General features: G+C 34.9%; 2 protein-coding genes across 3 annotated transcripts; one reads left to right on the top strand and one right to left on the bottom strand.

Moving 5' to 3' along the window:
- Positions 1-607: 607 nt before the first annotated feature.
- LOC122354090 (bactericidal permeability-increasing protein-like) lies at positions 608-12,228 on the top strand. Of its 2 annotated transcripts, none has more exons than XM_043252095.1 (16): positions 608-737; positions 2,812-2,929; positions 3,083-3,197; positions 3,430-3,561; positions 3,663-3,818; positions 5,382-5,445; positions 5,551-5,611; positions 5,746-5,837; positions 5,924-6,100; positions 8,192-8,251; positions 8,317-8,484; positions 8,572-8,639; positions 8,747-8,789; positions 8,871-8,934; positions 9,009-9,132; positions 10,635-12,228. In XM_043252095.1, exons 2-15 carry the CDS (start codon positions 2,827-2,829, stop codon positions 9,122-9,124), a joined length of 1,419 nt encoding a protein of 472 aa, XP_043108030.1. In that variant the 5' UTR covers positions 608-737; positions 2,812-2,826; the 3' UTR covers positions 9,125-9,132; positions 10,635-12,228. The 2 variants fall into 2 exon arrangements, with proteins under 2 accessions (XP_043108030.1, XP_043108029.1); XM_043252094.1 differs by lacking the exon at positions 10,635-12,228 and adding an exon at positions 9,380-9,599 and having other exon boundaries at positions 9,009-9,085.
- Positions 9,762-21,687, bottom strand: cdk5rap1 (CDK5 regulatory subunit associated protein 1). The gene is made up of 13 exons (XM_043252093.1): positions 21,227-21,687; positions 20,719-20,822; positions 20,514-20,548; positions 20,330-20,430; positions 19,900-20,110; positions 18,216-18,336; positions 17,874-18,107; positions 15,712-15,809; positions 14,655-14,710; positions 13,046-13,176; positions 12,497-12,646; positions 12,236-12,376; positions 9,762-9,989 (listed from the first exon to the last, which is right to left on the bottom strand). Exons 1-13 carry the CDS (start codon positions 21,489-21,491, stop codon positions 9,885-9,887), a joined length of 1,752 nt encoding a protein of 583 aa, XP_043108028.1. The 5' UTR covers positions 21,492-21,687; the 3' UTR covers positions 9,762-9,884.
- Positions 21,688-22,030: the final 343 nt, after the last annotated feature.

Here is a 22,030-nt window from a genome sequence, read left to right as displayed (position 1 = left end):
ACATACAGAAAAAGCAACCCATGAGTTTTTGAAGGTAGTTAAATAAGTTAAATATTCTCCAATGACCAAGCCAATCTCCTGATAAAAAATGTATGTCTTTATGTCTTCATCAAGTGAAATGCATGCTCAAGTGGGTTGAACATTTGAGTAAGCATTTCATTTTTCATTTCATTTTTTATTATTATGTTTAATTTTATATAATTGCTCTATTGTTGTTTTATTATTTATGATTGCTTCCATTTGTCCTCATTTGTTAGAGGCCTTTTTGATTTTGTTAATTCTATTACCTGAAAGCACTCTAATTAAAAGGGAAGAAGTGATCAGGAAATTATTGTGACAAATATAGAAATAGTGGATTAGGAGCCACTTATGTCAATTAATAAATCACCTGTACAGTAAGGACATTCTTATGGAAAGCATTTTATTTACAATTCCCATTTTCTTAAATACCATTATTGTTTAAACTGATTATTTACTGGGAAAATTATAAAAATGCAACGTTCACAAACCACAATTTTTAAATAATAATCTTGATGAATGGTTTGTCTACTCAGGTTGTGTGTGGACACTAGAGCATGTCACTAAGTGAATTTGAGAAGAGCCTCTTCCTGTTTTTGAATTAAGAGTTGAATGTCACTCCGTTTCACTCAGTTCTGCTGCCAGCTAGCGAGCAGACGAGTGTTCATGCATCCAGACCAAGAAGAGATCAAGCATATAGCGCTTCAGAGCAGTTTAAGGTACAGTACATACACACTCTCTGAACAACACCAGCTTACATAATTTCAGTTAATGGTTAATGTGTGAAATGTAGTTTTCTTTTTTTTCTGATCTGCCCAGCTCTGATGTGTAATGATAGTGAAAGTGTTTTCAGCAGATTGTGTAATTTATATTCAAAACTTCTTTGCTTTTGTTTATGACTCTGCATAAGTGAGGTAACATGGTTCATAATAGATGTTTGTCTATATTCATTGTCCTCAGTGATAACTGGGTGGGCTTTGTTAACCAGTTTTAATTTTGTGTTTATATCGGTATTGTGTTTCATATGGTTCATTGTAATGTACAAAATGTGCATGTAAATAGCCAAATTCTTACAAAAAATTACATTTATTGTATACTTTATTGTATACTTATTGTATACTTTATTTTTTTTCTACATCAGGAAATAAACCCAAGTCACATGGTGCATTCCTGTAAAGTGTCTTATCTGCATTCTTTTAATTTCACAAAATTTGTTTGTCTTAATTCAATATAAGCATGACATCAACTTGTCCACAGTCATGTGGTTTCATCTGACTTCAAGACAAAGGTCTCTTTCAGGGCAATATAACATATCACGGCATTTCTTGCCTCAGCCATTTCCTTATTCTCTAGCAAAAAGCAGAGATCCTATAGTCGCTGTCAAATGATGGCTATTGTGTGGTTACTTAATATCTTATGCACTGTTAATATGCAGAAGCATCCTGTTATTAGTTTCAGAAAGCTAACTTAGGGTGTATGCTTTTATATGTTATGATTCACAGCTAGCATCCACCCCATCTAGGGAAGAAGTGCAACATGAAAGGATTTGCATGGTCAAAGATTTGCAACAAGATTATTTGGGAGTATTTATTTGAGAGTAATATGTGTATTAAAATTGGAAGCTGACAAGGCCAAAATGACAAACAAAATGTTCTTTAAACCTAACCTAAATTTACCTAAACTAAAGTAAAATATTCCTGAGGCAAAAACAGAACACATACAAAAAGAACTGGCATCAGACTCCTTACTATCCCAGTTTTACTCATTACAATATAATTTCTGATACAACCAAACCAAATTTAGAGCACAATCTCAAAATAGGCAAAGTACACTGGGAGGTATTTTGATATGCCACCTTTCCACAAAACAAAACAAACAGTATTGCAGTCTCAGATTTTTCTTAATACAAACTCTTACACAATATACAAAATAAACAGTTCAGAACACAAGAAAATGTTGTGATTTTTAAACTGCTTTACATTAATCAGCCTGCAGAAACCAATCAGATGACATTGTCTAGACAGACCACGGTCACAGGTAGGCCACACGATAGAGAAGAAAAAAAACAGAACATAGGTTAAAAAATATGCATGTAAACAATCATTTAAATGTTATTTAAATGCAGTGCGCCCATTTCAAACATAAGCCTTCAGAAATTTTTTTTTGTAAAGTTAATTTTTTACTATTTATTTCAGCCATCACATTTAAGAACCAAGAGAGTTTAGGGAACCTGTTATTAAGACATGTTTTGGGAAGCTGTGTTTAACTCAAGAGAATGTTTATTTTAACATGGAAAAATCTATTCAACTGGTCAGACTAACACCATAAGTGGTTTAAGGGCTTGTAATCATATGGGGTACCACTTTAAGTGCCATATAACATATAGCTTTGAAGGTTCTATACAGTACTGTCAAATGGTTTCGATTTTAGATGTAACTCCATGCTTGTTTGGTATGAATGGAAATTTACTACGACAAATGCCCTGAATTTTTTTTTTTAGTTCTGAATCACTTTTATGCTTTTCTGAGATCAAAATGTCTCAAGTGGGGCCCTGCAATATTTCCTTATGGGGGGCCTTGGGGCCAAAAGGGGTGAAAACCACGTTATCTTCTAAAAATACATGGATCGTATGTCATTTTAATCATTCCCCAACTACATTAAAACATTAAGAGATGTAAAGAAACCTTAAAAAACTATACAGGTTCTTTTTATGGCAGTGATGCTGTATAGGACCACCCCAAAGAACCATACTGAGCTTAATAATGGGTTCTCTATGATATGTGTTTCTCATAGGCTAGATTGAAAGTGATGTTCCTCTGGTGTGTTCTGGTTCTTGTGAACCTGGTATCTGTAGATACAGTTGCCAACGCAGGAGTTAAAGTCAGACTAACTCAGAAGGGGCTTGAATATGGTAAGTAAGCAAAACAATACATCTTCTAACTCAAAATGGAGCAAAAACTTAAACATAAACATGCTTTGTGTTTTTACATAAACATGCTTTACGAGATGTAAGGGTACTTGAGGTGAGGTACAGCTTCTAAATGTTGTTTTGTTTTGATTGCAGGTCAACAGATTGGAATCGCCTCAATTCAGCAGAAACTCAAAACTATTAATGTGCCAGATATAAGTGGCACAGAAAAGGTGGATCCTATTGGAAAAGTCCAGTACAGTTTTACAGGGTGAGATAATTATTTTTAGGATTTTAAGATTTTTCCCTACTGACAAATACAATACATAAAACTGTGTTAAAAGAGATATTTACTTTGCCTTGTAATATTTACTTCCCAAATTGCATGATGCCACATCTGTAACAAAACAAAAGAGGCATTGAAGAAAAGGGAAGATGAGTTTGTGGATTGTTGGTAATTGCTTATAATAGCATATTGCAAACATCTCCAATGTACCTCTTAGAATTCAGATTGTAAACCTGGGACTTCCTAAATCAGCGCTGGGGTTAGTTCCTGACACTGGAGTCACACTCTCAATTGACAATGCGTACATCAATCTGCATGGAAACTGGAGAGTCAAATACCTCAGAATCATGTAAGTTAATTGTTCTCAATACTAATTCACACAAAATGAATTAATTAGATTCAGGAATAATGTAAATTATGCAAAATAATATCTGATCTCTTTGTACACAGAAAAGACAGTGGATCATTTGATCTGGCTGTGAGTGAACTGACCATTAGCACCACTATTGCAGTCACAAGTGATGACACTGGCCGCCCAACAGTCAGCATGACCAACTGTGCAGCAGCTGTGGGAAATGTCAATGTGAAATTTCATGGTGGGGCCAGGTAACACTGTGCCATTAATACACAGCAGTCAAGCCAAATTTGAATACACAATTCAAATTAAAAATAATTCAATACAGTTGCTCTTTCAAATTAAATGTTTAATGCAGACAAAGATATGTTGTACAAATGTTTTTCTCTACAATTATTATGTAACATTTAAAAAGAGGAAGATCTCTGAGGAAGTGAATCCTTGACTTTTTTAACTGATGCAAGTGAAAATAGCAAGACAATGGCAGGACTTATGATTCTAAATGAAGAATTCAGATGCAAAACCTCTTAGTGCTATTAGACATTTTCTTCTAAAATTTGCATTTTTATCAGGTTGATATGTGTAGGTTTAGTAATTTAACTTCAATGACAATAAATAGGTTATTCTCTAGGCAATTAAAGTTAAATAGCTGAACATAAACATAAACAACATAACATAAACAAAGAAAAGGTCTCATTTTAGAAGAAAATTTCACACGGGATTAGTTGTCTGTGATCTTAATCCTGTGCAAATCGGCCATGTCTTTAATATGTAAAGTAAAAATTCCAGGCAAATGACCTACCAAAAATTTGCTGAACACATTTCTTCAAGATTTTTTCCTGAGTGCCTTTTATCCATCTTTTGCAAGAAAAAAAAAAAAGGCTGTGAAGTATTTTAATAGTATTTTGGGTGCCGGTTGAATCACTACTTCACACTACTATAGTTTCATAAAGTATACAGCACTTTCAGAAAAAGAGAGATGAAAACCATCAGAAGAGCAAAAACAAAAAAGATTAGATGAAGATGAATGACATGTATAGCATCATGTGGTAAGAAACATTCTTCTGTTTATGATATTGTTAGGATATGTTATCTGCCATGCCTTATTTTTGCCACTTGATGGCGCCAATTTCCCGGCGTTTCTTTCTCTCAGCTAATTAGGTTTATTAGTCTCAGCCCTGTCTAGTTAGCTTCCCTATTTGTATTTAAGTGGCTCTCTTTTTGTGCTTGGTTATTTTTGCTTGCTGGTGCCCATTTGGCTTATCTGTAAGTTTTCTTTGAATAAGTGTCCCAGGACTTCTGATACATTTGTCTATTCTTGAGAGAGATTATTTTGCCTTTTGGAGTGCTTTTCTGTTTTGATTGTTTTTGTCCTGGGAATAAAAAACATACTTTTTTTTGTGTGTCTCGCATTTGGGTCCAGCACTTCTCTGGGTAGCAGTGGTAGAGAATTTGATTATGGCACTAAAGACCCATGTTCAAGTCCCAGGTCTGACAGATATATATGGCATCATATCCGGGAGATAAATCTGTAAAATTGCAGGCCTATCCATGGAAATTTTTTCACACAATCTTGCATTAATAGGGCTTTAGAGGCTTTTGCATTTGAAATTGCACTCTACAAATATCTTATATCAAATGTTTGTCAACCTCCAAACAGTTAAGCTATATCTTAGAAGGGTTTAGCTTTTGATGATGTTAGTTTGTAATTAAAATGTCAGTAATCTGTTATTATTTGACCAAAGATTTAAACAACTGCAACCCAGTTTACACCTGTGTAAGAAGAAAGCCCTTATTTTTTGTTTTCATAACAGTTGGTTGTATAACCTCTTCAGTTCCTTCGTTAATAAGGCTTTACGAAATGCTCTGCAGAAACAGGTAAGAAATTTAGGCTGTGAATACCCTCTTAGTTGTGTGTTGTCAAACAAAAACTGAGATGCCATTTAAGACATAGTTTCACATTCAATCTATCTGCTGTTTCAGATCTGCCCTTTGGTGGCTGATTCCATTGCTGACATAAACCCCCATCTGAAAACATTAAATGGTGATATTATAAATCATTATTTATTAATTATTGTCATTTCAGGATTGGTGAAAAATCGTCATTATTAAAAATACGTTTTGCTTGTACAAAAAAAAATTGTCATTTCTGTTCTTACATTTGTTTTGTTGACACAGTTTTAGCCAAAGTAGATCAGTATGCTGAAATTGAGTACTCCATGGTGGGGTCTCCAGTGATTTCTAATACTTCTATTGACTTGGGTTTAAAGGTAACTATAAGCACTACTTTGCGATTGTACATTTTTTTGAGACACGTGACAAAGTCATGTAATTTCATTTTTTTCACTCTTTTTAGGGTGAATTCTACAACACTGGACAACACAAGGAACCCCCCTTTTCCCCAACACCTTTCTCATTGCCATCTCAGGACACCGATATGTTATACTTTGGAGTATCTGCCTTTACCATCAACTCGGCAGGCTTTGTGTACAACAGGGCTGGGGCCCTTCACCTCTACATTACTGATGACATGGTGAGATGAATGAGTGAAATGTGAAGTGTCATTCAAATTTAAGGTTTAATAGAAAGTTCTGAATCAATTCCTGACAATGAAATGAAAAAAAAAAACTAAGCCCGATTTAAATTGTAAATACCTAAATAACATAAAAGTAACAATATCAGAATCTAAACTGTATAAATCTAAACAAATAACTCAAGGCATAAGCACGAAACCTGACTATCTGAATATTTCGCTTTGTTTAGGGTTTTCATCATTGTCTTAATTTGAATAATCCATTGTATCATTACAACACTCATCAATTCTGCTTTTTTAAAACAGCACAAGCTGATTTAAAAGTAAATATATTGTGTCTTCAGTATAGCCCTGAAATGTTAAAGATAAAAATATGGATGTTAGTTAAATGAACATGCACGATTACTGGCATAGAACACTTTGACAAGCCCAAAGCTGCTGTTTCCATCTTAGGCCTGTCATATTAATGTTTGAATAAATGTTTCCACACATTTTTAAGTGCATCTTGCAAGACCACAATGAAACCTGTCTATGTGTTATATCTTGCTTCTTACTGTGTATTCAAGACCAAGACATTTTTCAAAATTAATTTTGATAAAGAAAAAAATTAAGAAAAGCATGTTTCTGGTTACATGTTTATGCAATGAAATCCCAAGTGTTAAACAAACACACTGCTGAGTTTTTGTATGGTCCTCGGACCTCATTTATAAAGCTTGCATATGCTGAGATTTGATCTTAAAGTGTGTGTGTGTGTGTGTGTGTGTGTGTGTGTGTGTGTGTGCTTAATTCCATGACTGCTTTCATATTTATAAAAAACGTCTGATGTGGAAAAGGGCTTAACTTCACATCAGGGTTTGAGCAGACTTACACACGTTTTATTGTATTGCGGAGTATTACAGGTTTTTGAAAATGTAAGCTGTTCACTGTTCTAAATTATAATTATTGGTGATATTTCAAATGTTATGATTCAGAGCAAGCCGAAACCTTTAATTTGTGTAAATTCAAGATCATTTCACATCTGAAAAAGACATGTACACTGGATTTTTGGTCATATGTTTCTTCTTTGAATTGCACAAACGCTAATCGGAAAAAATAGAGTAAAAGTAACACTGAAGCAGTATTTTAGTTAATTTCCCACATGAGGACACCTGGGATTAACAAACAATAAGGATAAGAGAAAGCAAGAGCATAAAAAGTGAAGAGCTGAACAGAAATAGACATGACACATTAGACATATGTGACTTCCCAAATAAGCCTTTAAAAACAGCAACTTTCAATTGGACAGTTAACTCATAATGAAAGTTCAATATTGAAAGTACTCTTCTCATAAGCAGTTTGTTCAGTAACAGGTTATGATTAACCTCTTAACTCTAAATCTATTTGTTATGCAAACAAGCCCTTTTTAACTTATTTTTGTGTACAAATTCTATGAAGCAAGATACAATTACTTTGATTCTATAAAATCTTTTACCAGTGACACTGATTAATAATGTAATCATAACTAAAGTGACAAAAATTTTTAGTTTAAGGAAATTACATTTATCATATAATTCAATAAATCATGTTTTACCTTTCATTGTTTTTCCTTTACATCATTAATGTACTAAATGTATAGCTATATGCTGCTATATGCTTGTCCTGACAATTAACCCATGCTGGGTGAACCAACATATTACCGGCCCCATTTTTCTTAAAAATAGCATGAATATTCTGGTTCACCAGCTAGATCAGCACTATACTAGCATAAACCAGCCTGGAGCAACACTACACCAGCACTAACCAGTATAAACTAGCCTGGGCCAGCTTGGAATCCATGCTGCTTTATGCTGTTTTTTTTATTCTTTCTGTCATCACCCATTTACTTCGTGATCACAACACAAGATCTCGGAGCAATACTCCAGATGGGACCACCCTGTAAAAAGATTCTCTTGACTCCTTGTTCATGGTATCTCCTTGTAGACTTCCATTACATGCATTATATATAACACAGTGATGACAGAACTATAATGGTCAGAACTTTTATCTGCTGATTTGTCTTTCATAGAAAGTTAATTGAGTGCAATTTAATTGTATGATGTTTATGTTTTGCAGATTCCCTCTGGCTCTCCAATTCGTCTAAACACGAAGACATTTGGAACATTTATTCCTCAAGTATGACAACAGATATGTTCAGTCATTAAATTCAAAACTCTGACTCCCAAAATTATTTATTTCAGATTGAGAAAATGTATCCTGGTCTGATGATGAAGCTTTTGGTTAAGACCGTGAAGGATCCCCTCATTACCTTAGAACCAAACAATATGACTGTTCAGGCCAGCGGTACAGTGACAGCTTACGCAATTCAGCCCAATAGCACACTATCTCCGCTATTTGTTCTCAATCTGGTAAATTGCACCAGGAGAAGAAATAACCAAAAATGAATTTAAAGGAGGTAGGATATGTTTTATAATGATTTTCCCTTTAACCAACAGGAGGTCAGTGTCAGTACTCACATATATGTGAGTGAGCTCAAACTAACAGGGAACATGACCCTCAACAAGTGAGTTTTGGAGCCATAAATGCAGTCTAGACAGTATACAGCTGGATGTGTATTTTATGTTCTTACATTATTTGAGTATTGATATAAATTATAATTCTCTTGAACAGAATTGATATGAGCTTAGCAAAAACCTATGTGGGACCATTCCAGGTAAGAATAAACTAGGAAAAGTGTTTAAAACTCATTTGGAAGCAATTATTCAGAATCTCAACACAAAATGTACATTTACAGGTGACATCTCTTGACAATGTTTTCAAAATAGTCTTGAAGGTTGCAGTCATTCCCAAGGTTAATGGTAAGAGTTTATTATTGTTGTTATTTTTTCTTATTGGCATTTTAAGTGAAAAACCATGGGCTTTTTCTTTTCAGCTTATTTACAAAAAGGTTATCCCCTTCCTGTCATTGGAAAGATGCAACTTGTCAATAGTCAACTCCAGGTTCTAAAGGTAAGCTTGTATGTATCTAATGTAATACTTTTTACATAGAGACCATGTTATCTTAATAATAAAACTAATAATTTATACATATTTATAATAATACGAGGAGAGAGACTCAAATGCTAAACAAGTCTGAGTTAGCTTAATGCAGTACATACAGCAACACACAAGTTGTTTTTTTTATATAATAAAAACAGAATAGAAAAAGAATAGAGCAAGCTAGTGCTAGAGGCCTTTATTGTTATTATTTTTATTTTATTTTTAGTATTATTATTTGATATTGTTCTTTTTTGTATCCCATAGGATTACTTGCTGATTGAAACGGATGTTCAGTTTACAGGATAAATCTCACCTGAATTGGCAAAGGATGAATAAATAAAGACACAAAGACACACACTTGCATAAATTAAATGCTGATTTACTACTGGAGAGATGGTTTTTAAATGTGATTTTTAAAAGAAATAATTTACATATTCAACATTTCTATTTGAAATTTAACTTTGGATTAAATGTTTTGAATACAGGTTTGACTACAGTTTATTGTATTTTGTCTGTTCTTAAGTAGTCAGTTAATGCTGTGCTGAAATAGCATGGAGCAGCAGTATGGGGTAGTTTGAGTGGCTCGCCAAATATATTAGATTTCTCTAGATAAAATAGATAAAACAAGTAAGCTTGACCAAAGTACTTGTGGGGAGAAGAATTTATTAAAGGTAACAGTTTAGCAGTTCTTCAGTAGCAATATTATCCTGAACAATCTTTACCTACATAACAGTTCTAGCTTCTCTCAAGGTTTTCCATAGCTTCAGCATTATATTGTCTGTTTGTTCAGAAGATTTTCAGATGTCGTTCTGTCATTCAAGGAGGAGTGGATCAAAGCATGTCCTCTCAGACACTGGGAGTTAGCTGAAGTGACCTGTTGGAACATTTAACAGTTAGAGACTATTGAAAAAGTTTTGCAACACCTCTTCTCGATATTATCAACTTTTCTTTAAAGCAGACATATTATGCCCCTGCTACTCTGAGACCTACAGGTCTCAAGTGCATCAAAATACACCACAGATTATTTAATATAATAAAAAAAAATGTATATATGTATTAGGATGAATATGTTTGTGTTGGGAGGTAATGACAGATGACAAAATGCTTTAATCAATGGAGATAATCGATAAAGACTCCGCTAAATACAGCTGCTAATCAGTTTGTGCCCACGTGTACCAACAGACAACCTCCTTGGTACAATACATATTCTTCAGACGACCCTTTTTCCTCCCTTTTTAATTTTCAAATCACATCACAAAAGCATTTATGTTCAATAATAATGATTATTTATGATGGTGGTTATCATAATTATGATATTGTAACTTGACTTGATCACTTTTTCGTGATGAACCACGCATAATTATAACCGGGACGAATGAAAGCCAACTGCATTTAACAGTAATCGCATTTTGTTTTTTTTCATGAGTATGATGTGATATAGCCAGTGCACATTTGATCGAAGGCCTAGTAAATTGATCACATTGTATTGTTTACAGAAAGGATGAGCTTTCTCATAATTTTTTTCCTGTTAATTATAAAGTTGTGCTGCGTGTGTTTTTCTTCAAAGCAAAAACCTAGAATCCCTAATGATGGTTTTATAGCTTGTGCTACATGAGATGTTAAATAATTCTGCATACCTGATGTAATGGACTAGATTTAATGCGGGTGCGGTTCAGGTCGGGTGCATCTATTTAATAATTTGAATTAAAATTAACATTTACACTCGATAAAGTTGTATTTATATAAGATAAAAGATCAGTTTTAAGAGATTTGCTCTGTTTGCTTATGTGCCTCAGTCAGAGTGCAAACAGTAATTTAAGCTCTTCATGCTGGTAATGTACTCTCTATTACTACAGAAGTTCTAAGTGGCAATGCATTTTTTTATCATCTTGTTTTCTGGTGATCATTAATTTATTTTTGTTGTGATCTGATTTTGACATAACTGAAGTTGTTCTGTAAGTTACACAACTTTGCCAGCAGGAAGCAGTACAGCACCACTCATGGGGAGTTTACTGTATCAGCTATATTGGTACACATTTGAGCCAGAGGACCTTCTATGGTTTTGCTATAATTGCTATTGCTATAATTTATGCAGCAATGAAACTTGAAAAATGTTTTAATATTACAATTGCATTTGGATTATGTCATAATTTATGCATCCACATATTGAAAACAAAAATCCAATTTGTAATTCCATTTGAAAATAGTCTGGAAAATCCTTCCACAGGAAACAGCTTCTTTTTTTAAGCAAATGAGCTGCTGCTCCCTTTTAAGTTTTGCAGTTATTAAAACACAGCTTAAACAGTAGATTTGAGATTGGTCTGTAATTAGCACTGTTTAAGCTGATGGTATTTCTTATCTGATATGGCTACATCTGTCTTCTATGCAATATCTATTAATTTGCTACACCTGTCATATTTTGTTACTGTACTTAAGTACAATTTTCCACTTAAATTCTTGATTTGTGTGTTTAGTCCACCTGACCAGAAACCAATAAGTTTACATAGAGGGACTACTAAGTCCAAAAAATGCAAGCATATTAGCTAAATTTTAATGTCAATACTGTCACAAATGAAATAAAATCCGTTCAGATGAATTTCAGAAAAGACATATCCACAAAAAAGTACTACTGTCTATACCTTGGTCTTATGATGAAAAAGTGAAAAACAACTACCAGCTATACTGCAAGACAACACAATGACCACTGCTTGCACCTTGCATCTTGATCTTGATTGACAGAGCATAAACTGTTATATATGGACCCCATACACAAGGGGTGTTAAAATCCTGGTCTTAGAGAACCAACTTCCTGCAAAGTTGGCTCCAACTTGTTAATGATTAATTTTAATATATATTTACAAACTCTTTCACATTTAGTTATAGCATCACAAGCCCTTCAGGACTACATTGCAAAAGTTGAGGATTTCCAGTCAGGAATTTAGACCTGTGTCATAGAGATTACTTTTATGACCTGCCCTCTTAGCACTGCACTTGACACTATACCACAATGTTCTTTTGTATTGTGAACGATGCCATACAAATAAATCTGACTTCACACTGGCAATAAAATAGTTATTTCAATATATAGTTATTTCAAATAGACTGCTGCCCATAGCATACCTTGACTAACACATAATCTCCAGGGGTAATGGGGACCATCTGTGGTTTCTCTGAATGAAGAGGCAAATCTGTTTTAGGAAAAACCACTTTCACATTTCCATCATTTCGACCACAAAGTTCCTCAGAAGATCTTTTACTTTCCTGTAAAATATCAAAAAAGAATTCTGTAATATCTGTTCAGCATTTTCCTATGGCCAAGCAACCCCACAAGTGGTGGAGAAAATGAGGCAAAACACACTAAGAGAATTCTGTTATACTCACTCCTTCTACCAACACTAGCTGTGTGCTGCCTATAAGAGCCATGTTGACTTTAGCTGCTTCTTCTCTAAAAACAGAGATGAGTTCCTCCAGACGGCGCTGTTTCACTGGTGCAGGAACATCATCTTGCAGCCGATGATATGCATGAGTTTTCTAGTGACATAAGAATGGAATAAAAGCCATACTAATTTCAATAAATGCCCCTGTATGTTAGAGTACATTTTCCTATCCCAGTTTTTAACTATTCTATACAGTTTGCTTTTGCTATTAGGCTAGGTCTCTTCCTTTTGTACCTGCAGTTATAAGTTCTTTTTATTAGTGAAAATACTCTCTAATAAAACCCTTTTAAATTATAATGCTGGTTTATTCTACACATTTACTCACAGAAATGAACAATAAATTGCTGATGAAATGATTTAGAGGCAGAGTAAAACTTCAACAATATCAATCACTTTAGAAGTTTCCACCACTTCCCTAATTTCCATCAATTCCAATGATGTACCATAGCAACTCATGATGAATTTAGCAGGAAGAGCAACAATTACGTCAAACCTTCCTCATGCTGTAGGCGAAGAGAAAGCCCACATTATATCCCACTTCTCTGACAAGGGAAAGTGTTTGCTGATGGTCTTCTTCAGTCTCTCCACAGAATCCTGTTATGAAATCACTGCTCAGACTGACTCCTGAAACAGGATTTATCAGGGACAGAGAGAAAAATCATAAACCACTGCATGTTTTTTAATTCACATGATATCATATGAAAACATCTTTGTTAACAGCTTTGCTAGTTTTGAAACATGCTTTTATGTCTTATTAACTCTTTATTTTGTCACTTCTTACTCATGCTAAAACCACCTGACCTCAAACCACAACTGAATAAAAACAGTATACACTTCAATGCATTCCTGTGAATAGCAATAGCAAGTCTTGTCAGATAGTTCACTTGAAATATATACCTTTTTGATCTCAATTTATATTAAGTGTGTTTATCAAATTTTATTATGTAAAAGCATAATGGTTAATTTAGTTTATTGCGTGCATACACAATATTCTGAAAAAATATTGCCCATATTGGTTGGAGTATACATGCGTCCCCATTCCACCGCCTGAGTCTTGTGTTTTTCAAATTTTGCATTCTGTGTATAGCTACTAAGCACTAGTGACATGTTCTACACAATGCCTAGCAAGCTTACATGTCATTGAGGTACTAATTGTAATAATTGCAAAAAAAAATGTCTTCAAAATAATAGAAAAAAATCAATTAGAAAAAAAAAATAAAAAAAAATTGCAGCAAAATACTACATTTGAAATGTTTATACAAATATTTACACATTTAAAAATTGCTTGGGGAAAAAGCAAAAAAAACAACAACTATGTACTACAACAGGGTCCAGCAGAATTAAGCTTAAACTTGCCTCAACAAACCTGCATGGAAGTTTCTAACATGCCTAGTAAGAGCTTGATTAGCTTTACAGGGACAGCCCTGTACTGTTTTTTGCCCACATGTACTTATTATTTTACAACTCTAACATTTTCACCAGCTAATTTTTTTAAGTTCAGACGTAAATGTAATGCATTTCTGTCATGCCAATAAAGCTATTTAAATTAAGGAAAAAAGCCAAAAAAAGGGCAAAGGCCTTTTGTTTCATCTATTTTGTAACAAATTTAAGCATAAGCAAATTCTGTTATTAGATCTTTTCAATTATAAACTAGCTTTGATTTACTATTAACATTGAAGTGCTATCTATTGCAATACGGCATGAAGCAGGGGGTGCAAATAGACAAGAATATATAGATAAATATGACTATAATATGATATGGCTACGGGATACAGCAATAAAATTAAGAGCAATCCCAGTGAACATCTTAAATCCAACTCACTTGAACTACTCTTAATTTCACAAATTGTAAACTATTTAATATGGTTTAAAATAATCTCATACTTTCAGTTTACTCAAAACACTGCAAAACAGATTATAGTTATTTGACAAATTATTTGAAATCAAACAAATATACCAAGTACCTCTTAACATGTTTGACAGGTAATACAAAATAATTTCTCATACATTAACATTTTTGTTGATTTTTTTGAAGTTGTTCTGTCCCAGTACTAATAATAATAAATGATGATCAATTAGCATATTTTATAATGACAGCCTACCTGGAATTATTTCACGAATGTTTTTCACAAGATCAAGATAAGCCTCTCGGCTGTAACTGAGAACACAAAGAAATATAGATTGAAGAATTACACAATAAATTACACAGTAATTCTTGGATTTCAATAAAAATGCAGATATATGAAGGTCATATGCTATAAATGATCAAGTTAATTGCAGCAAATATATCAAAATAATCAGTTCATTTCTAAAAAAAAAAAAAAAAAAAAGTTTAGACAAATATCAGCAACTCTAACACTGGTATCTTTAGACTGCATCTATGAGACACAATAGTGTTTTGGTTACATATGTATTCTTGATTTCTAAAGTAGGAAACAAGATGGTGCATCAGTAGCTGATGCAATGCAACATGCTCCAGACTGGTTTCAACTCATACAAAGACAACAGTGACTCAAACAATCAGTTGTTACAAATGAGGTATGCAGAAGAGCATCTCTGAAAGGACAACCTGTTGAACCTTGAAGCAACTGGGCTGCAGAAGACCACACCAGGTGTCACCTTGCCTGACAAACTGAGAAAGTGAGTCTGCAATTTAAGTCTACAATGAAAGCCTGGATCTATTCTTACTTATAACGAAGGTTTAAGTTGGCAGTGGTAGTGTTAATCCTCTAGCATTTCAAATAAATTCATACAAATACAAATGTGCTGGAGCAAGATGATAGTAAATATGGCCCATGATGTTGTAATGTGAAGTTATTTGCAAATGTTTGGGCCACTTGTTCAATCTGTATCACAATGTGCAGGTCACCTGCAGTGCAGACATGATACAAAGCAATTACACCTAAGAGAGGAGGCAACAGTCCTGATGCCCTTGAGTTGTCCATATTGCTATAATGAATGAATGTTTGTGAAAACATCCTGATTTATAAGCACAGAACCTATGGTTCTATACATATTAACTAAACAATTTATTAATACAACAGTAAGTCTGTTTTGAAAATTTCACCTCTAGAACCCAGATGTTACACACCTTTGTCCACACTGTGATGTGCATCTTGAGTTTAGTTGACAATACGCAACCCTATAAAAAGTTCTTACCCACGTCTCATAGCATGAAGAACCCGACTGCTGCCGCTCTGAGCTGGCAGATGGATCTGCTTGCAGATGTTCCTTCTCTCCTGAATTAACTGTAACACCTGATTTAACACAACAAATATACCGTTAAATTAAATACAATTATTATGGACAAAATTTACTATCAATAAACTCAAAACCTTTATAATATCAACAGGGAACAATGCAGTACATTTTTTCAAGAACCCAAATCATAAAGGTATCCGAAGAAGAGAAAAAACAGATTAAGTGCCAAAATTACTTGTCATGGCCTAGCACTACAATGTTTTTGCATTTCTCAAAAACAACCGCTTGTTCTCATATTCGGCTCTATTTTACAGGTACTATTTAAACACATTTAAATCAGGCTGTTTTGGGTCACCATTGACTTCCATAGTAGGATAAAAATACTGTGGAAGTCAGTGGTGACACAAAACAGCCCAGTTACAAACTTTTTTCAAAATATCTTCCTTTGCACTTAGCATAACGTCTCGGTTACTTATGTAACCCTTGTTCCCTGAAGTAGGAAACAAAGACGCCACGTCTGTGAATTTGGTATCTCGCTTCTAGAGACCTAGATTTACTACTAGATTTATCTACTAGATTTAAAGTGAGCCAATGAGTGATGTGTGTAAAGTGTGACATCTCCATTCCCTTCTTCAGGGGTGATGGCATCCACTATCCAGTGGGCCATCCTCTGCTTGAAGACGGCATTCTCCTTCTGCCAGCCTCTATGACAGACAAAGAGCTAGTCTGAGGTCCTGAAGGTTTGTGTCTGATCAATGTAGCATCTTAATGCTTGGATGGTACAGAACAATGCTGGTCTGCCTTCTCTGGGGGCAGCGATTGCAGGTTCACCACCTGATTTTTAAAGGAGAACTGGGAACCTTGGGCACACAGCTGGGCCAGGGCCTTATTGTTACCTGGCAATCTGCTGGCCAACACCCTAGACATGATTCGTCAACCGAAAATGCCTGCAGGTCCCCTACCCTGTTGATGGAGGCCAGTGCAGGCATGAGAATAGTCTTCATATAAAAGAACTTCAACTCAACTGCTGGCAAAGGCTCAAATGGGCCATGTTGTAATACTAGCGTAATAGCAGCAAGACTTTAAGGGTGGCCTTCTCTCCAACCCTTCCTGCAGAAAAGACAGCACAACAGCATTGCCAAGGGGTTCTCTCCTTGAGAAACACAGCACTCAATGAACAGGCTCCACTTCAATGCATAAGCACGTCCCATGGCCATGGTCACCAAGAACCTCTGCATCCCATCCAGGGACCACACATGGAGTTTACAGAGGTCTGGACACAAAAGCTGCGCTGTCTCTGAGTCAGAAGGTCTCACATGGAGTAAAACAGAGAGGTCTCTGGAGAGGCAAATAGGTCTACCTGAGCAAGTACAAAATGCTCCCAAATCAGCTGGACCATTTTAGTCCCCATTCTCCAAGAAGTGCAGCTTGCGAAAGCTCGTCAGCTGCCTGGTTGCATGTGCCTAGAATGTAAATGGCATGAATTGACCTCAGATGCAGCCGACTCAAGAGTAGGAGGTCACAGGCAAGTTGTGACATACAACGGGAGCGCAGACCATCTTGTTGGTTGATGTATGCAATGGTCACTGTGTTGTCTGTGTGGACCAGCACGTGTTTGCCCCAAAGATGTCCCTTGAGACAGCCCAGGGCAAATCCCACTGTTAGAAACTTTAGGAAGTTAATGTCTCAGTACAGTTTGGGACCCGTCCAAACCCCTGAGACTGTATGCTTGTTGTATGTGGGCGGCATCTGGTGGTGGAGGCAACTGTATAAATCACAGCATACCTGAAGACCTGTTATAGGGGCACTCCTACCTGGAGAAATAACAGATTCTTCTAATGAGCTCATGAGTTAAATTAAGTGTGTTTGATTAGAAAGAGAAAATGTGCAGCATTGGGGGGCGCCCAGGACCAGGTGTTGAGAAACAATGCTTCGAGAGAACAAAACGTATTGGGGAACATCTTAAATTTGCTTGTCTGCTTACTATTAGTCTTCACTGATACCTTACGTTCATTAAGCAGGATAATGTACAGTCTACATTTTGGGTGGTACCTTGAGGTCTAAATTATGGCTTTGAAAGTTCACAGTGATAACTTTTATAAGGAACATATAGCACCTACCTCATCAGGGAAGTCTTTAGGATGTGGTGAGGTAAAGCGTAACCTCATGTCTGGATCTATTTGGGACACTTTGTCCAAAAGGTCTGAGAAGAGGAGGCCTCCCTGTTTTGAGCGGTACACGGTCTTGAAGCCTCGGCTGAGTTGAGTTCTGCCCTCAGAACAGATGAAGCTCTGTTCAGACAAGTCTCTATAACTGTTCACATTCTGCCCAAGCAGAGTCACCTCCTTCACCCCCTACATATAAAGAAACATACACACTTATCTCACCATCATATATCATGGGCTTTTATTTTTGGTTTATTACATCCATATTGCACAGCATTCTAGACTCAAACCTTTTACCTGATCTGATAGCATGCGGACTTCCTCCAAGATAGAAGACAGGGGTCTGCTCCTTTCTCTACCACGAGTGAAAGGCACTATACAGTAACTACACATGTTATCACAGCCACGCATGATAGACCTGGAATACCAACCCAATATGTCACATTTTTTATCGTTGTATGTTATTTAATTTATTTAAATGTCTGAGTAGGGGATGCAGAATATACAAATTTTTTTCTTTTTCCATTAACAGGGCTACAGACAGGATCTTTTAACACGCGAGCTGGTGTGCTTATACACAGATCTGTCTTCACACTGTAAACAGTGCTCCAAGAACCAGTGAAAAGATAACTAAATTTGGTCCAGAATCAATAAACATCAATGCAAGATCCAGTGAAAAATGCTTGAATCCGGTGCATAATTTTGTCATTTTGGCATTGTGCAATTATGCTATTATATATTATAAATATATTTAATATATAAATATACACAGTGCAATACATATACATCTTATAGGAATCCAGTTTATTTTTGTATTTTCTGTATAAAAATCTAATCTATAAAATATGTTTTATACTATTTTTCACTATTTAATGGATAATAGAAGTCAGTTAATTCTCAGCACACAGAGACTCTTTCACCAAGAAATTGCAGACTGTGTCTTTGACTGTATACAGGTCACAGGGCACCAAACAGAATTTTCTGAATTAGTACTGGCTGCAGATAAAGTCTTAATTGTTGGCAATTTTAATGTCCATGTTGATAATAAAAATGATGCATTAAGATCAGCATTCATAGACAATCTGAACTGTACTGGGGTTAGACAACAGAACCTACTCATTGTCAAAATCACATTCCATAATGTTTTGGAATGAGGCTCATTCTCCAACTCCCCCAGAGTTAATAAATTGAGTTTTACCATTTTTGAATTCAGCCTATCTCGGTGTTTGACAATAGCACTTTTAGCATAGCCAGTAGCATCAGACTTTCAACATTTTTCCTATTTAAAACTTGACTCTTCTGTAGGTATATTGTGTACTCTGGTTTGGATTTGGTTTTCTGTATTTTGTAGTTTGGGGAACAGACATATAGTGTGATATCTTAGTGAAAGAGTATCAATGTGCTGAGAATTAACTGATTTCTCATTAACCATAAAACAGTGCAAAATAGTAAGTATAAAATTTAACAAAATCGACTAATTACATCTCCTTACTTCTATAAGATGTATATGCATTACAATGTACATGAATATATTTATAATATATAAAAGCATAAACGTACCATGCCATTATTAAGCCGGAATGAGAGTATAGTTCCTAGTCATATGTTAATGTTTGCTGTGGATCAAATTGAACTCCCGGTTTCATCTGGACAGAGGAGAACTGGCCCCCAGACTGAGCCTGGTTTCTTCCTGGTTTTTTCTCTAAACTGTCACCGATGGAGTTTTGGTTTCTTGCCACTGTCACTTCTGGCTTGCTTAGTTGGGGACACTTTCAATTATTCAATGAATTCAATAATTCAAACTGAACTGAAAATCGAGTGTTTAATTTTGTCATTATACAATACTGACACTCTGTTCTCCTATTTGAAACGGTTAAGTGCTTTTACGCAATCTACACTATTAAAAGTACTATATAAATAAAGATGACTTCAGTATTGTGATGTTCACTCAAAAGGTGGCATAAGACAGGGCATTACTCACACAAAAGCACTGTGTCCCTCTGGAGTACGATGGACAGGCATGACATCAGCATAAGTCTCCTCTAATGATAACAACACATTACTGGCCTTCTGACCTCCGTAAGCAAGAGATAGTAACCGGGGCAGATCTCTGTATGCATCTGGCCCTGCCAGAACATCCACCAACTTTTCCTGCTCAAGTAATTTAGTCTTCAGTCTTTCTGCCATGCAACCTACAGAAGGACATAAGATATGTGTATCAGGGATTGTCAGGAAGTTGATGAAAACGTGAACAGCATTTCTGCCAACAACAACAAAATATGTTGCTAAAAAGTAATTTTAATATTTTTCCAGGCAACATATTGGCAGGCTTTCTGTTGAGCAACGTGCATATACATTTTCTCTTTTCTCTCTATAAGAAGAAAATGAAGAGGAACCATCATAATAGTTACCTAGGATACCTATTTTTAAAAAAGGCTTGTGTTTTTGACACCTCTTCTTTAAGGCAGTGAGATGTTTGAGTCGGTTCCAGATAGTCTGCTCTGCCTTTTCTCTGTCAAAGGAGAAAAACAATTAAACCCTAAATCTGAAAGCAAAGTTTCTTGTTATTTAAGGGTTAAAATGAGACTTTCTTACCTTATAGAACAAGTGACAAGCAGTACTACATCTGCCTATAGAAGCATATCAAAGAAATAATATTAAAATCATTCATGTCATCACAAAACACTAATGATAATTCTGCTATTCTGATCATATCTCAGCCCTTACAATAATTCACTATGGTAATCAGTTTTTACAGATTTGTCACATATGACTTTATATTGGGTAAAATTTGCAGCACCTCTGTCAGCTCATGTGTCCGTGAATATCCTGCTTTCTGAAGAATGGACCAAGCAATTTCAGTGTCACTGACATTCATCTGACAGCCGTATGTCTCAAAATACACTGAAAGACATATCACTTGTCAACATATAATGTGGCATACCTAAATACTTTACACAAAGAAAGAATTTGGTCTTTAAAATAAATTTGATGAAATAAAAAAAGAATAAAAAGCACCCAAAAATGTTCACTGATAAAATACTTAATGTATTGTATGTACTGCACATAAATTATTCATATATACAATAACATTTAAGAGTCAACACTTGAATAATAACAACATAACAACATCTATCTATGATAGATATATACATACACACATAGCCAAAAATAATAACAATAACAAAAATAAGAGTAAAAAATAATACATTTGAAAAAAAATTTGAAAAATAACTGAAAAGGTGTTTTGCATATCAGCATATCGTTTATCACTAAGATCTGTCAATCTCTAGAAAAAAGGTCCTCACCTTTCTGTGATAGTGCAGTTGTGCATTCAGAAATGTACTCCTTATATTCATCAATGCAAGCACCATAGCTCTTCTCAGAGCTCTTGAAGAAATCCTGAAAACTGGGACCACATGCCAATTTATTCTTTAACTGCACCACTCTTGACTGATCAGTAGAGGATGATTTAGAGCAATAATATCGGTTAAAAGTGTCTCCTTGAAGGCGTCGAGACAAACATTTCCTTAAATTAGATCCACATAGTCTGTAACTGATACTTATGTTCATTTCTTACTCTCGACTGAACACATTTAACAACTAAAAATTAAACAAATAAACGCATTACTGAACCATGACATCAACCATAAACGATTTATCCCAAATCCAATACTCCAACAAATCTAGTGAAATTAAGAAGTATAATGAGTAAAAGAAGCAATGTCAAGCAGACTACATGTGTAAGACGATGTAAATATGGCTCCGCCACTGTGATTTCAAAATAAAAGCCAGGCAAAACAGATAGCCGTAGTTTCATAAGGCTATAAGGCTATAAAATAAAATAACACAGCTACTACAGTTACAGTTTAAATAAACAATCTTGGAGCCTCATTCAAATATTTTTTCGTTTGTTTGTTTGACTGATAGATTGATTTTTATAGTTGTGTGCTATCTCCAAAATATTTGTTCAAAAATAAATAAATAAATAAATAAATAAATAAAGACACTTAATTTGACAAAGGTTTTATGCAGTTCGTTTGATAATAGTGTATTTTTTTTATTTACTTTTTTTTTTTTAATAGAAAAACACTTGGAAAAACTGGTAGCTA

Source organism: Puntigrus tetrazona, chromosome 11, assembly GCF_018831695.1.
Source record: "Puntigrus tetrazona isolate hp1 chromosome 11, ASM1883169v1, whole genome shotgun sequence".
Lineage (NCBI taxonomy): Eukaryota > Metazoa > Chordata > Actinopteri > Cypriniformes > Cyprinidae > Puntigrus > Puntigrus tetrazona.
This window is presented reverse-complemented; position numbering and strand designations above follow the sequence as displayed.